General features: G+C 41.3%; 1 protein-coding gene across 1 annotated transcript in view; it reads right to left on the bottom strand.

Annotated features, from left to right (window-relative positions):
- Window positions 1–17,909, bottom strand: part of TNS3 (tensin 3) — a gene marked incomplete at both ends in the record, with an annotated part of 220,099 nt that overhangs the window by 119,481 nt on the left and 82,709 nt on the right. Inside the window, one exon of the mRNA XM_079533832.1 lies at window positions 6,288–6,326. Within this exon, the coding sequence (XP_079389958.1) occupies window positions 6,288–6,326 (39 nt within the window). The remainder of the gene's footprint in view (window positions 1–6,287; window positions 6,327–17,909) is intronic.

Here is a 17,909-nt window from a genome sequence, read left to right as displayed (position 1 = left end):
CTGCAAATTTGACAGAAGTACAACACTGCTTTCATACTGGTATGGAGCGATCATCTCAAAACATAGCTGTGTCAATTACAAATCTCCCTGTCTTTTAGTTATGGAAAGAAATCAGGAAGGAGATTGCAAAGCCACCATATACATAAGACAACTGGATATCCCGGTGAAAAAAAGGTAAAGCAAAACAAATATTTCACAAAAAGCCACATTTTCTGATCTTAAAAACTCTGTACCAAAACTGTGAAAGTTCTCCCCTCCCTCCCTCTCTACCATATCCTCCTACTTCAGTTTTCTCCATCTCCTTACAGAGAATTTAAGTCCTTAGCAGTTATATCAGTTCCTGTTCCTCAGTTCTCTCCCACTCAGAAAATACACAATCTTCTCAGATAAACTAAGACCTATATTAAGGGAATGATTTTCCAAGCAAGATAAATATGTGTTTAAAAATATTCAATTTCAGGAAAGCCGTATTAACCAAACACAGAAGGATATCATTTCCAGAAATGTTTATCCAAAGTCCACACGCTTCTGTTCATGGAGACACAGGTATTATGGTTCTTGAAGGTGACAATGCCGAAACTGAACAGGAAATACAAAAAACTCCATTGGATATTCCCACCTTTGCAAACAAACTAGAGAACGGTGCAGTAATTTTGCACTTCCTTCTCCACAAAGCGCAGCTTTTTTTAATGAGTTACAGACTGGAGCACTGAGGGGGTGAGGCAGGAAAGATCGTAGCAACACAGAGGTCTGGTGGTCTTTGTGCATCCATTATCTCCACCAAATCACACTTATATCACACTATACAACCTCACAAGCTCAATCCTGCAAGCTGCAGTTTGGATGTAGCAGATGGGACAAAAAATTAAGTCTCAATACCATGGTTGGGTATCTTCCTAGTTTTCCACACCTAACATTTCCATTCTCTTGCCTGAAAGAAGAAATAAAAAAGGAAAGAAAAAAAAGATAACCCTGCAATTAATTAGATTTAAGTCACTGAAATATATAACAAATTAACCAACTTTATGCTATTTTTAAATAGACTTCTACTGACTTAAGCAAGAAACCAAAATTGCAGCTGGCAGAACAAAGTAGTTGCATGTGCCAGTTCAGCTTAATTACTGTCAATGTATTCCAGGGCATCTGAAGATCATACCTGATTAATTAAATTAACAATCTTCTATTTCACTGTCGATCACATTTAAAGTGAAACTGGAGAATCCAATCCTTTATCTACATGCTCAGGCCTTCCCAGCAGCACCAGTGGTAATTCAGATTTCTCAGGAATTCTTTTGCAAGCTCACATTAACAACAGATGGGCTGTACTTCATGGGAACAACAGATTGCTCCACATCTTTTTTCAGTGAAGATGCATTTGAAAAGTAAATGCATGCAGTAAGGGCTTAAAAAAGCAGTTTCTCATGCCTACTGATGTGTCCCAGTCAAAGCATGTGGGGAGAACTGAATTTATTAAGTCATCACAGGGAAGAAAAAGAAAAGAATAGAAGAGCTTTTGCTAAAAGGAACTTATTTTCTCTCAAACACTGTTACAGTATTTAGTATTCAAACTTCTGTTGCCCTTCTTTATTCTCCTTGGTTTTTTCTTTATATCGTAATGTATTTTCACTAAAATTCACCTTCTGAAAAAATGTTTGCACATTTCCCTCATAAATGAAAGTATGAGAGTCTTTAAACAAGTAAAAATGAGATATGTAATTAGTCTGAAAGCATTTAGCTACCTTTTTGACTCCACTACTCACTTCTTCAGCAATCTCTCATGGTATGGTCTCCTCCTCCAACAAAAGAAAACAAAGCACTTTTCTTGGACAATTACCTTTACTCCATTTCCCTCCTCTTCTGGGATAGGCCAGACAACAGCCTGACTCAATGTTCCAAAGCAGGCGTTTGGTTTCTTGGGAGGGACCTTAAGGTGAAAACCTTTGACTTTTCTTCACAAGCAGACAAGAGGTTTGCATACTTTAGGAAAATAGGGTTAAGCAAAACGAAACAAAACAAACAAACAAACAAAAAAACCCAACAGAAATACACCTCCTAATTTCTCCCTCCACACTCAATTTGTATCAAAATGACTTAAGTTGCCACTTCGGTAAGATAAGTGAACAAAGTTTACAAAACACAGACAGTTGGGCAAGTGTCCTCTCAGCCTTTCTGTATTACGACAGTTGGTTATAAAATGCAATGTTTAAATGGCTGTATTACAGCTATACAGATTTTTTTTGCTAAAAGGTTGGGAAAAAAAAAAAAACAAACTAAAAAGGAGAAGAAAGGTTGATCACAAAACAGAGGTTAAAAGAGCAATTTCTCTGGTAAAGATCTCAACTGTGCCTTAAAATTGACAAGCCACGTAGCAGAAAGGACCATTCAATCAGTAGTCAATTCACGATAAGAAACCGTATAGGCTAAGAGGCTCAGGCTTCACATCACATTTCCTTAATGCAAGACGTACAACAGGGCACGTGATGGGTCCTGAGGAATTAAGATTTAATTTTCTTTATCCTTTTTTAAAGAACACTGCCATGAAGGATGAAGAAAACATAAGTAGAAGAGACAAACCTACCACTTTCACAGTACATCTGAGATTGTCATAGAAGAATTCCAGATTTTAAAAACTACCTCAAAATAACACCCTTTCTTTGGCTTTCCCCTTATTCTTACATTTTTTCAGTGTTGCAAGAAATCAAAAGCATTTGGAGCCCTAAGTTAAGGATCTAAGCCTCCTCTCTTTTCTTGCTGTATTGTGTAAGACAATTTTTTAAAACTGCATTTGTTACCAATTACTTAAAAACGTTGAATTTGGAAGATCAAAAACTTCTTACTCTTTCAAAACAAGTTTCAGAAAAGACTGTTAAACTTTGATATTTATAAAATTTTAGGAGAACAGTTACACAGACTAATAAAGCTCTCACATACAAAGACAACGACCATGCATCATGGCATCTTTGCCAGTTTTTCTCTTTAAAATCCTTGGGTCATGCAGTACATATTTCCAATGAAAGACAATACCAAAAACAAACCAATGCCTCTTCATGAAATAAAATGAAGTCCATCAGAAAAACAGTTATTTTGCTAAACGTCTGCCTTGAAATAGAAGAGTACAACTAAAATCATCCACCTTTCTCTAGTCAAATGTGTGTGTGACAACTAAAGCAAATAGTATTTGAACACTAAGCAGCCGCTTTATATTGGAGCAAATGCAACTGCTGCGTTGCTGCACTGGGTTAATGTGTGACAGCTCTGATGTTTCTACAAAACTTCAAGAGAAATGGTAAGGAAGGGCCTCTTTGGAAACAGAAAACAAAGCTGAAAATCACAGAATAACAGAAATACAGAAAGGTTTGGGTTGGAAGGGACCTTTAAGACTGTCTATTTCTAGCCACCCTGCTACAGGCAGGGACACCTCCCATTAGACCAGGCTGCTGAAAGCCCCATCCAGCCTGGCCTTCAATGCTTCCAGGGTGGGGGCATCCACATCATCTCTGGGCAGCCTGTTCCAGCCTCACCACCTCCACAGTAAAGAGTTTCTTCCTAATATCTAGTGTATATCTACCCTCTTCAACTTAAAACCATTTCCCCTCTTCCAGTCACTACACGTCCTTCTAAAATGTCCCTCTCTAGCTTTCCTGCTGAGAGGAAAGGAAGTACCCTTCACGTACTGGAAGGCTGCTATGAGGTCCGCCCAGAGCAGCCTTCTAAAGGCTGAAGAGCCCCAGCTTTCTCAGCCTGTTCTTGTAGAGAAGGTACTCCAGCCCTCTGGTCATCTTTGTGGCTCTGCTCTGAACCAGCTCCAACAGCTCCATGTCCTTCTTGTGTTGGGGGCCCCAGAACTGGACACAGTTCTCCAGTGGAGTCTCACAAGAGCAGAGGAGAGGGGCAAAATCACCTCCCTCAGCCTGCTGGTCACACTTCTCTTGATGCAACCCAGGGTACAGCTGGGTTGCAAGAACACATTGCCAGAGTCTTTCAACAACTGACACTCCCAAATTCAAATCTGACCTCAACCCATTCTCCACCCTGTGTTTGCTGGATTGTCACAATCCAGATGCAGGACCTTGCACTTCGCCTTGTTGAACTTGAGGAATTTGGCAGGGGCTCACCTCTCAAACCTGTCCAAGTCCCTCTGGTTGGCATCCTTTCCCTCTGTTGTGTCAACTGCAGCACTCAGCTTGCCATCATCTGCAAACTTGTTAAGGATGCCCTTGATTCCACTGCCCCTGTTGCCTACAAAGATGTTAAATGGCACTGTGCTAGCACCAATCCCTGAGGAGCAACACTCATCACTGGCCTCCTCTTGGATCTCGAGCTGTTGACTGCAACTATCTCAGTCTGTGACCATCCAGCCAATTCCTTATCCAGTGAGTGATCCGTCCATCAAATCCATTTTTCTCCACATTGATGACTAGGATGCCTGACACTGTCTTGCACGATGCTTTGCACAAGTCCAGGGAAGTGATGTCAGTTGCTCCTGATATACTGATTTAGCCTTCTCCAGCCTAATCAGTCCCAGTTCTCTCAGACCTTTTTCATAAGGTCCCCTAATAATCGTTTTTTGGCCTTCCACTGGACTCTCTCCAGCAGTTGCCTTTCTTTTTGACCAGAGCAGCAGTATTCCAGATGGGGCCTCACCAAAGCAGAATAGAGGGGGAGGAGAACCTCTCTCAACCTGCTGGCCACACAGTTTTTTTAAACACACCCCAGGACACCATTGGATTTCTTGGCCACCAGAACACGCTCCTGGCTCACGGTCAACCTGTTATTCACCAGACAGCTAGGTCCTTCTCTGCAGAGCTCCTTTCCAGAAGGTCAGCTTTACTGATGCACATCACTGTTCTTCCCTAGGAGTAGGACTCCATACTTCCCTTGTTGAACCTCATAAACCCAACTCTTTAGCCTGGAGAGTCACAGAAGATCGTACTTCAAAAACAGAATCCCTCACCAGATACATTTTATCTGTGTACAAGACAGGCTCCTAATTCAAAAATATTACTACATGGAAGAATATTAAACAGAATTCCAACCTTCTTCATGACTAGAAGTAGTAAATACTTAATTCGTGGACCAAGTAAATCTCTGGTTTCATCTCTGCCAGTAAACTAAAATAGGTCTGGCCACTTTTACCATCCACACTGTTTTAATCTTCAGGTCACAAGGTAACCTGGGCCCAGGTTACCTATGAACCACTGTTCACATAAACCACGTTAAACTGCAATTAGTAACAGTAATGAGTGGTATTGTATTCCACAAGTTGCTGCATGTTTAAAATTGTTGCTGAATCACAGGGACAATTTTTTCATGTTAGAATCAACATTCAGGCTCTATATACAACAAAAAAAGGAAAAAGCAACCACAGTTGTCAATACACATCTGAAACTGTGAGCTGCAAACTTAAGAAAGAGCTGCTTATAATATTAGCAATAACGTCATACAGAATTCTCAGACTGTAGCATGGATTAATTCATAGAAATATTGTGTCAAAATGAGGAAAGACCTTTCATACATTCATACTCACATTTCTCACATACTCACTCACAGACTCACATTTGGATTTTGTTTTCCAGCCTTTCTTTTAGTGAACAATAATTAAGAAAAGCATGGACCAGTGCTTCCATGGCACCTTTCTGCTTCCACAACTCATGGTAACACATCACTATCTGCATTTTGCAAGTAGGGAAATCAAGACAAAAATGTGCAGTGAGTTGCCCAATTTATACAGCAAGGCAGAAATGAGATGTATGATTCATAGCCACCAGTGGCTGCATCACATATTTAAAAACACATAGTTCCAGTTGAAACTTAGGAATCAGCTGTTGAGTGCCTAGTCCTGGTAATGATGCTAGCAAGTAGCAGCACTAGTTCAACAAATAACAGTTACATGCCATCTTTGGGCAGTATTCATGTTATCAATACAGCTAAAATAACCAAATTCAGCCTGAAAAAGCTCACCTGCTTTTTTAAAAAGACAACGTAGGAAGACAACTACACGTGAACGCTGCTGCACCATGGACAAAGCACCTTAGGAACAATCCTCAACAGCAGAAAATACTTGATCCAGAAAATCCACAGCTGTGCAAAACGCTCAATGAAACAATAAGATTGCTGCATGGGATAGAGCACACTAATAAGCTTCAGGATTACGCCCTGTATTTACTGTGCCTTCACAGGAGAAAGCGGATTGCATAGTACTGAGGAGACCATAGGTGGTTATGGGAATAACCTGATCTATAACCTAATAAAACTTGATGGCTATCACAAGAGCTGACAATACTTACCAGTTTGTAGTTGCTCTGAAGAAAGCAAGGTGTCACCACCTACAAAAAATAATAATAATAATAATAAAATAAGGGGAAAAAAAATCTTCCTCTGCAATTGACTTAATTCTATAGACTGAGCTCCCTCAATACTGTCCAATCTAGTTATTGTCAACGGGACACTAAGAGGACCAGGTGCAGAACTGTAGTGTCCACGACTGAGCACAGCTACATTACTTGCCCTAGCTTCCTGAACAGTCAGAAAACACTGTGTGTGCCATGCTGACATTTCCATAAGCAGCAAAACAGGTTCAAGAGTAACCCATTCCTTCAGGTATACACGTAGGAAAGCATCAATAGCTTTCTCCACCACAACTATCCAGCTTTTTTAGCATTCTTCTATGATCAACTCAGTTTTAAATTAGTAAACAACTACTCCACTTTTTCAGGAGACCAGAACATCAGCAATTCACTTAACCTTATCTTTCTTCTCAATTTTGTTATGGCGTATGGGCTGAGCAGAACAAGTAGGTTATTCTGTGGACCCACTTAATTTCACAGGCTTTACTTCAAAGATCCAGAGACACAAAACTGCAAGTAACCACATCTGTGAGGAGGCAAGTAAATATACATCACGTTGTCTATCATTTGAAAACACCTTTACACAACATGTAGACTAATAAGTCACTTTCACCTGAATAAATATTTTAAGTTCACTGAAGTTAAAACACTTGCTAAGAACAGTTTGTTCTATGTACACAACAACAAGAATTTTGAACATTTATCACGAAAGAAAGAAAGCCAGCTGAAGTATGACCAACTAGGATTACCTGATGACCTAGAGAAACTGATCATTAACTTATTTCTACAGACCCACACAGAAGGCTCCACCAGACCTCACACACGTATTCAAATGACTGTAGCTAATCAATTTACTCTTTTCAGCTGAGTCTCAGTAATAGTCATCAAGCGTACTAAATTATTTTGTGATTAATCCTCACAAATGCTGTTTCAGTTAACACATCCAACTTCACAGCTGTGACTCTCCTGGACAGGCTCACCTCTCACCCCAGCAGAGGAGATCCTGAAACTCTATGACGACACTTGAAATAAAAACAGGCTCACTAAGGAATTGTTGGTGAGCTTTACGTCGTACTATACGGAGTGGTTCACTAAACAGAAGGGCTCCAATGTGGAATATATAACCCTTAGATTAATAAAATAGAAGATATAGTTTATAGAATACAGCAAGCTACAAGGATGAAAAGAAACATCCAGTCCTGGTATGCATGACAAACAAAAAGAAGCAGACCTGTCTACATCATAACAATATGTTCAGGACCAGAATCATCTTTAAGCCACCAGTATAGAAGGTATGACTTCCAAGCAAGGAACATTTTTGTCTCGTAAAACGAGTCTTATTAAAGTTCGGTAAAGAAACATGATCAAATTCTTCTTCAAGTTCAGTATCTGACTGCAGCTCTAAGCATTCCACAAGAAAATGTACAAGTAAAGTATTAATACCAACTGAAATGGAGTCACAACTATACCAAAAAATCGATGACTTATTCTGGGGGAAACCTGAAATCTATTCGCAAATTTCTGAATCAGAATGAAAACCAACATTGCCTATTTTTTGCTCTGCAGACTGCTCTGTTTAGCCAGCATAGCAAAATGCAGAAAACAGTTTACCATAACGTGAGCTTGCATTGACCTAAATTTCATTTTGAACATTGTTATGTTCTGAGCTTATGTATAGCACAGATAAGTTGATTTTCACACTGCAGCACATGTTTAATTAATTGAAATGAGAATCAAATCTACCAAAAATACTAAACCTGTGAGCCGTGTTCTGATCTGCACTGGGGAACAAAAAGTGTGGCCAGCAAATTGATGAAGGTGATCCTCTGCTCTGCCCTGGTGAGAACATAACTGGAACACTGTGTACAGTTCTGGGCTATGTGCACTGAAACAAGAGAGGGATCTTCTAGAAAGAGTCCAACGGATGGCCACAGAGATGTTGAGGGGCCTTGAGCATCTCTCCTGTATGTAGAAAGGCTGAGAGATCTCATACTCCTGAGTCTGGAGAAGGATAGGAGAGGATGTCATTAATGTTTACAGATATCTCAAGTGTGGAAGTCAAGTTGATGGAGGCAGACTCTTTTTGACGGCATGCAGTAATAGAACAAGAGGCAAGAGGCAGAAGTTGGAACATAGAAAGTTCCATTCAAACACAAGAAGAACCTCTTTACTGCGAGAGTGATGGAGCAGTGGACAGCTTGCTGAAGGAACACTCTTCCTTCATCCCCAATTCTTCAATTTTTGGTTTCTGTTTTCTTTTGAGTTGGCATTAGGTAGGTATAGTAATATAACTACCTAACAATGTCATTATTGACAATACGTCTCTTACTAATCTACATGCAGGTTTCAATACAACTGAGTGTGTGCCAGGTGTGAGAGGTGGAGTAAGCACTGCACTGTGCTCTACCCTCATCTTGGTGTCAGCTCAGACAGTGCCAATCACACACTGACGGTTTGGTTGTTGTTGAGTAAGGGCTGCAAACCTGGGGCAAGGCCAGGTCACTTGGCAGGAAAGAGCTGCTGCCATGAAGGCATAACATCAAGGGGTGGCCCACATTACTACTAACTGTCCCAGCTGTATGTGGGCCAGAGGTTGGGCATGCCTGATGTAGAAGGAAGTATACATCTAGAAAGCAAAACTGCAGAACTTCACTTTAATATCAGGGCAAAGACAGAAAGGGGAAAAAAAACAAAAATGTAAATCCCTCATTCATTGGCTTTAAAGAATTACATATACTGCTAGTAACTACACAAAACAACAAACTTCAAATTTTCTTGATCCTCACTGAAGCTGGAGCTAACCCAAAGAAAGATACTTACAATCAAGAGGTTTGTCAGCTTTCAACATATAGGCTATGAATATATTCAGTAAAACAAAATACTTAGAGGCCCTGCACTTTCACATACTCACTTATAAAAGAAAAAATAGAACTAGGGAAATTCCCAAGTCTGGCTTTTAAAAACAGACAGAAACTCAGTGCCACTCCATCTCCACCTGACATACAGACACGTAAGCCTGTCCATAAATAACAAGGTAAATACCTGAAGGTCAAATAACCCGTTCTTGCATATATAATTCAGCATATGCAGAAAACGCATTCCTAGTTGATACCTCCAGAATCAAGTCTTACATTGAAGAAGTCCTATCTTGATGGAAAAACGATTTAAAACAATTTCCATAACAATTCTGATTCCAATGAACTGGCAAGTAATTTTACTTCATACAACTGTAACACCAGTCACATGAGTTAATGAGTAACTAACCAATACAAGATAAATAGTAAGTCAAACAAGAAAAAATGTCAACAAATGGCATGATAAGTGGCACTAAGGAAATAAAACGTATCCCCACTTGCTCTATCAGAACCACAATCAGTACTCCCTCACAGCTGCACAACAGGCCATTTGCTTGGATAACCTCTACTTACATTTCAGTATGTTTTTCACTTCTCCGTGTGTCTTTCACATTGCACTTCTCCTTTTTTCTTTTCTTTTTATGAAAAGTAGGTGGCCTTTCAGAGGAAGAACCATCTTCAAAGAATGAGCTTGCCTGCATCTCAAAGTCCAAATCTCAAATACTATCATATCTCTACTTCAAAATTCATACAACTTAACCATTTAGCTATAATGACTCACATAGTCATTTCAGTATAGATTACCAGGCTGATCAAGCATGACTTCCTCTTGCTGAATCCATGCTGGCTATTCCTGATTTTCTTGCCCTTCACATGCCTGGAAATGGTTTATACGATTAGTTTCAGCAGCTCCCAGAAATCAGCAAGGCTGACCAATGCACTAGTGTGTCTTACTTCTTGCCCTTCTTGAAGGGCATCTCCAGCCCTCAAGCACTTCTTGCAAGCACCATAATTGGCCAAGCTTATCAAGAGTGGCCTCACAATGACATCAGCCAGCTAGATCGGTGATCATGGATGCACTCTATGTTTGCGTGCTCAGTTTGCTTGACTATTCCCTGATCTGATCCTTTTCCAACAAGGATACATCTTCCAAGCTGTACCTCTTCTTCCTGGTCTCAGGGATTCCTGACATTTGTCTTTCTAGTGAAGTCCAAGTCAAAGAAAGCATTCATTACCTCAGTCTTTTCTTTCTTTCATTCTTTCTAACTAGGTCTCACATTTCATTCAGCACTATTGCTGCGGTTTAACCTAGCACGTAGCTCAGCAACACACAGTCACTCATTCGCTCCTCCCACTGGGATGGGGGAGAGAATCATAACGAAGAAACAAAGTAGAACTCATGGATTGAGATAAAACTGTGTACTGAGGCAGAAAAAAAGAAAAGGATAATAGTTGTGACTATATTATACAAGTATATATGAATGCATGTAACAAGTGATGCAAAAACAATTGCTCGCTACCTGCCAACCAAAGCCCAGCTAGCCCAAAAACAGCAGAACAGGGAGAGATGAACTCCCACCCCTCTCAAAACTTTCCTCCCACATGATGGCATACGGTATGGAATATCCCTCTGGCCAGCTTAAGTCAGCTGTCCTGATTCTGTCTTCTCCCAGCATCCTGAGTGCTCTTTTTCTCCCACACCCTTGTGCCTCCCCCCACTTCGTTGGTAGCATGGTAGAGGAAAGTAAGAAAACCAAAGTGTACAGCGCTTGTGTCTTTGTACAGCACTGCTCAGCAACAGCTGGAAACATCAGTGTGTTATTAATATTGTTTTTCTCCTAACAAACAAACAAACAAACAAAATACTATGAATGAAATTCTGTTTCACCTGAAATTAAAACAACTATCTATACTTAATCTTCATCTGGTCACTTACATTTTCAGAAGCCCTTCTCGGTTCTAATGAAAAAAACAAAAAAACAAAAAAACATTGAGTGTAGTATTTAAAAAAATATATACTTTTTAAAAAGTAATTGTACTCTCAAAGTTTGTAATATGCCTTAGGAGACAATTCTAAAGGGCAAAGGAACCCAGGATGCCCGGACATCACTCAAGAATGAATTCGTGAGGGCATAAGAGATGACTATGCCCACATGCCAAATGACAAACTAGCAGGGAAGAACTTTCACATAACGCTAGTCATGTTAACAAATTTCTTTCCTTTCAAAATGCACGGTAAGAGTATCTCACAAGTGCATTCTAAATGTATCTTCAGTTTTGTAGCTGTTCAAAAGAGACAACAAAATGGCACAGAATGTTCCCCTATAATTTTTTATCATCAAAACTTTTATTTATTTATTTATTTTTTGGCACGCTACTTGGCTCCAGAAGCAGGAAAGTGCCACAGCCGGTTGAGGGGCTGTCCAGGAGGAGCTGCCGGGTGCCACTGACCGCGTAGCAGGTCTGACCCTGGCAGGGTCACAGCCAGGATCAGTCCCTGCATAGATAAAACCTTCCACTAGGGAGCGGAGCAACCCAGGAGCGGCGTGAACAGGATGGACAAACCGGGCACAGCACGGCAGATCCCGCTAGCAGGGAGGGCGAGGGCAGAATGTGCGCGCTCAGGAAACAGGCTCACCTAACGGCTGCCTCCCGCACAGCTAATCTCACCGTGGTCTCCACTAGGCAGAAAGCTCTGGCAATTCAGATGGATGCCCATCTAAAAATGAGGCAGTCCAAGTCTGCGGCTGCAGCGAATGCCCGAGCCTGCCGCTGCCGGTGAAGGGCAGCAGGCATTCCACCCGCATGAGGTGTGCACAGATGGATGGTCTGCTCGGTGTGGTGGCAAAGCTCAAGGAGGAGATGGAGAGATTAAGGAGTTAGAGTGAAAGCAGCAGATTGGTGGAGTAACTCCCTGCTGCATGCGTGAGAAAGACACCAGATTGAATACCCCCAGAACAGTGGTAGGCCCCCACCCCAGCCACTGTTGAGCAGAGACAACAGAATACAAGGAGAAGAAACAGGTCCCATCCCAACACACCTCAGTTCCCAGGTGCCCCAACATAACGGGTTTGAGGCTCTAGCACTTGAGAGAGGAGTAAGTGAGGATGTGGTGGGAGGACCACATTCAAGGTTCTCTGGGGCAAGGTGGTCAACTGCACACCTCAGGACAGTCTCTGTCAGGAAAGACAGAAAGGTTACTTCACAGATGTCTCCTTTCGGAGAGGAACAGAGGGCCCTACATGTCAGCCCAGCCCAACTGCAGGGAAGTGTGCTGCCTCCCTGGGGCCCGGGCGAGGGAGATTTCTAGGAATCTTCCCGGTCTGATTATTATTATCCTGAATTGATAGCTCAGGCTGGCAGTGATGAAGTCACTGTGAAAAGCCTGAGGATTATCAAAAAAGACCTCAGGGGAATGGGCCGGTTAGTGGATAGAGTGGAAGTATAGGTCACATTTTCCTCTATCCCTTCAAGGGCAGGGAACGAGAGGAGCAGGAAAACCCATCTCATAAATATGTGGCTGACAGGCTGGTGCAAACGCAAGAACTTTGGTCTTTTTGACCATGGGGTGTTTACTTGGCACACTTGGCCTGGTGGCAGCTGATGGATGTCACCTGTCTCAAAGAGGGAAATGGATCCTAGCCGAGGAGCTGGCAAAGCTTGTGGAGAGGGCTTAAAGCTAGACATGAAAGGGGAAGGGATAAAACCAGGCCCAATAGAGCTGAGCCTAGGGGAACAAAGACTGGGTTGGTGCTGAGGTATGGGGCTCAGCTGAAGTGCATCTACTCCAACGGGTGCATGGACAACAAATGGGAGAAGCTGGAAGCACAGTGCAGCAGGCCAACTATGACTTAGCTGCCCTTATGGAAATGTTGTGGGATTGCTTCCATGACTGGATGGCTATAAGCTCTTCAGAAGGGACAGGTAAGAAAGTAAGGATGGTGGCATAGCCCTCTAAGTTACAGAGTGTTTTGATATTGAGCTAGGAGGTTGGGAATTGTAAGGTTGACTCTATGGGACAGGATCAGAGGGACGGCCAACAAGGCAGGCATCATGATTGGGGTCTGTTACATATCACCTAACCAAGAGACAGATGATGTGTTCTATGAAAAGCTCGCAGAAGGTTCATGACAGCCAGTCCTTGGTCTCATGGGGGACTTGAGCTTCCCTTACGTTTCCTGGAAAGACAAGACAGCACAGAAGAAGCAGTCTAGAAGGTTTCTAGAGTGTATGGAAGATAAGCTGACAAGAGAGCCTACCAGGGCAGGTGCCTAGCTAGACCTGCTGTTCACAGAGAAGAACTAGTGGAAGATGTAGAGGTTGGGAGCTATCTTGGACAGAGTGACCACGAAATGGAAGATTTCTTGCTCAAGTCAGGAGGGTGGGGGTGGCAGCAAAACTGCTACTTTAGGCTTCCAAAGGGCAGATTTTGAACTCTTCAGAACACTGGTAGAAAGTGTCCCTTGGGATTCAGTCCTGAAAGGGGTCCAGGAAGCCTGGTCACTCCTCAAGAAGGAAGTCTTAAAGGTACAGGAGCAGGCTGTCCCTGTCTGCCATAAGATGAGCCATCACAAAAGACAAGTGTGGATGAACAGGGAACTTTTCATGAAGCTCTGGGAGAAAAAGAAAATCTTTCTCCTGTAGAAGAAAGGACAGGAAACTCAGGAAGAGTACAAAGTTGTTAGGATGCGCACTGAGAAAATTAGAGAGGCCGAAGTCCGACTTGAACTCAATTTGGCTGCTGGTATAAAAGAGAACAAAAGAATTCTTTACAAATACATTAACAGAAAGAGGAGGGCTAAGCAGAATCTCCTTCCTTTACTGGATGCGGCAGGGAACATGACCACCGAGTTTAAGGAAAAGGCTGAGGTTCTCAATGCATTCTTTATAGCTGTCTTTGAAAGTCATACCCATTATTGTTGGAGTACTCTACCCCCTGACCTGGAAGTCTGGGATGGGGAGCAGAATAAACCCCCACAGTTCTTGTGAAAACTGCCAGAAACTTACTACTCCACCTGGACTGCCACAAGTCCATGGGGCCAGATGGGATCCACCTGAGGATGCTGAGGAAGCCAGCAGAGGTGATAATCAAGCTCCTTTCTATCATCTTTCAGCACTCCCGGTCACCTGGAGAGGTCCCAGAGGATTGGAGGCTTGCCAGTGTGATTCCCATCTATAAGAAGGGTCGTAAGGAGGATTCGGGGAACTACAGGCCTATCAGCCTGACCTCAGTGCCAGGTAAGGTTATGGAGAAGATCATCCTTAGGGAGATCATAGGGCACGAGCAGGACAACCAGGCAACCAGGCCTAGCAAGCATGGGTTCATGAAAGGCAGGTTCAGTTTGACCAACCTGATCTCCTTCTATGACCAGGTAACCCACCTGGCAGATGAGGGAAAGGCTGCTGATGTAGTCTTCAGCAAATCCTTCAGTACTGTCTTCCACAGTATTCTCCTGGAGAGAATACTGTGGCAGCCCTTAGCTTGGACAGATACGCTCATCACAGGGTAAAGAACTGGCTGGATGGCTCAGCCCAGAGACTAGTGGTGAATGGAGTTAAATCCAGCTGGCTGCTGGTTATAAGCTGGTGAGGGGCCTGGAGCACAGGCCTTATGAGGAGCAGCTGAGGAAGTTGGGATTGTTCAGTCTGGAGAAGAGGAGGCTCAGTGTGACCTTACTTCTCTCTACATCTATCTGAAGGAACACTGTGGGGAGGTGGGTTGGCCTCTTCCCCCATGTATCTAGCAATAGGACTAGAGAGAATGACCTCAAGTTGCACTGGGGAGATTCAGGTTGGACGTTAGGAAATACTTCTCTGAGACACTGGTGAGGCATTAGAACAGGCTGCCCAGGGAGGCAGTGGAGTCACTGACCTTGGGGGTGTTCAAGAAACATTTAGATGATGTACGGTTTAGTGGGAAATATTGGTGATAAGTGGATGGTTGGTCTGGATGATTTTAAGAGGTCTTTTCCAGCCTTGGTGATTCTATGATTCTGTACTCCTGTCAAACAGGTTTGTTTGTTTGCTTATTTGTTACCAGGACTACACTTGCTTTACAAGGCTTTAACTGTCTGAGGTATTCTAAGGACTTTCTTCAACAAGGCATCAGAAGACACATGAAGTGCCCTTCTTAAATAATAATAATATAATAATAATTAAAAATATTAATTATTAAATTTTATTAATTAATTAATAAAAATGAAAATAAAAAATTAATTAATTAAATTAATTATTAATATTAAATAATAAAAAATAAAAATATAATGAAATAATTTCTAGTGAAGCACTGTTATAACACAGGTAGTAAAAGCAAATTCTAATGAAGCCTAGACATTTCAGCTTGCCGATATAAAACACGCAAGAGCTTCTACTGGAAAAGACATATTACTCAATTCCTCATTATGTGTTTCCAAAACTTTATTCATGTGGTCTGTAGTGAAGTTTCCATTCTTTCGTTAAGTCAGTAAGGCAACTGCTCATAATCAAATGCAGGGGTTGCTCCAATCTTAGAGAATCAGTATTGCAAGAGGGAATTCATGTACTTCCAGGCCATAGCAATCAAGTACGCTACAACAAACAAACAAATCATGGGGACACTGTGATTGCTACCAAAATACTGCTTTAAGAAAGCAGTGGTATATTTTGGTAAGCTACCTGATTTCCTGTCCACCAGAGACATAGTTTAACAAACTGTGTAACATAAAAATGAGAGCATTCCAAGCAACAATAATGTAAAACACATCATTTCTGAGATCTTTGATCCCACGTTAGAGGGCTAAAAAATCGTTACGTCTCTTCAAAAAAAATTCAGAATTAAAATTTACAAATCAAGATACAAGGATCAGATCCAGACAGAAAACAACTGGACAAAAGTGATCCATTTTCAGGGCACAGGAATGAAAACCAAGCAAAAAAAAACTCCTAAAACATCTTGATGCTTTCCAGTAGAAAATTTACATCTGCTGTGAAAATATAGCCCACTCATGTTTTCGTGGTGAACAAAGGAAAAACTGAAGTAGTTTTGTTTCCTTTGCTCAGTACCATCTTATTTTCCTCTTGCCAACTACTAGAATTTGTAAAGAAACAGACTTTGAATTTGTTCACGTACCACATAGGTCTTGCTAACATAGCCAACTACCTGAAAACGAGACTGAATTAGCGTTCCTGTCTAAATACACTAGCGTATTTTTCAAGTACTTTTCCAGTTTTGGAAAGTCCCAGCAAATTAACTGCCAAACACACAAGCCTGCAGCACAGCATTTCTGCTACTTAAAGAATGCAATGTTTGTGCCCCTAGAAAGCACCTTCAAGTCTTATGCCACTGAATAGCTTACAGTTCTGATTGAATCAGAAGGCTTATTCATTGAACAGCTCGCTACACTACACTGTAACCAAATGAGTAGAGTATTTTGCAGGCAGGAGGATCTGCAAAATAGTGCTATTGGGGGCTATCAGGAAAACTAATGACTGCTCTGAGTTGCAACTATCAGTTACAAAATTCACACAGTAATCTCAACTTCAACTGCGAACATTTTTATTCTAGTCCAACACTAAGCAGCATTAAAAGTGTTGCATGCATGCTAATATAACATGCTAATTACTTCCCATGAGGGGAAAAAAAAATTCATTAGAATCTTAAGCCTTACTGAATGTGTCCCTATGTACAGATTCCTACAAAAATGCATCAACTACAGAGGTTCACATAGTTGTCCCCTGCAACCAACATGGCACAAGTTTTCATTTAATGCCTTGATTCCTTCTACCCAAAATCTGAGATAGTTAGGTAGAAAGTATACTCCTCCAATCATGCACACTGATTCTTATATATATACTTTTTTATTATTATTATTATTAAAGGAAAAAGCAAAGCAAAAAAACTCACATGAACCTTTTGAGAAGCAAAGTCACCATATTTAGTCCACAGCTGCTCGTGGCAGTGCTGACCTACGCTTTCAACTGTCGTATTAACTAAGTCATAGAAGCTGACAGTGGTTTGCTGTACTCAAAACAATTTTCTTCAAGGTTGCTCGATTATTTTTAAAACAGAGTTTTATTGTGAAGTCACTTACAAATTAACACACACCGAGTATTCAGTGAAAGGGTTTTACCAAAAAAGCCTACTTTCTGGGGAAGTTTGAAACATTAAGCTGTATTCCTTGTGCAAATGCACATAAACATGAATATTAGAGCATGAAGAGAGAAATACATAAAGATTTTAAACTGCCTCTACACAAGTAGCAGCCCTTTTTAAAAAGTGATACGCATTTTTAACATCTTAAAAGTTGGATTTCTGTATTAACTTTGTATTATTTTAAACACTCAAAGAGAAATTCTTTCCACTCTTCTGAACAGATACTGAATTTCCTCAACAGCAAACCTTGGGAGCATCGAATTAAATAGAAAAGAAATAATTATCACTCTCAAAGAGAAAGAACATTGGCAGCTGTTTGAGAAATGACAACACCGAAAATACACTCGCTTCCCTCTCAAAACTGATCAAGTATCAGCATGATGATACCAACCCAAGCCGTCCAACACTTTATGAGCACTCATCAAAAATACGGCAGAGATGAGATGTCAGAAACACGGTAATCCTGGAAATCTCAGTGATTTTTTTCATGTGAAGAGGAAGTGCCCCTAGGCTGCTGCTCTTTACTCGCTTCAGCCATCAACTTCTTCCCTGGTCTCATCTTCCTAATGGAACTAG

This window comes from Tetrao urogallus, assembly GCF_951394365.1.
Source record: "Tetrao urogallus genome assembly, chromosome: 3".
Taxonomy (NCBI): Eukaryota; Metazoa; Chordata; class Aves; order Galliformes; family Phasianidae; genus Tetrao; species Tetrao urogallus.
This window is presented reverse-complemented; position numbering and strand designations above follow the sequence as displayed.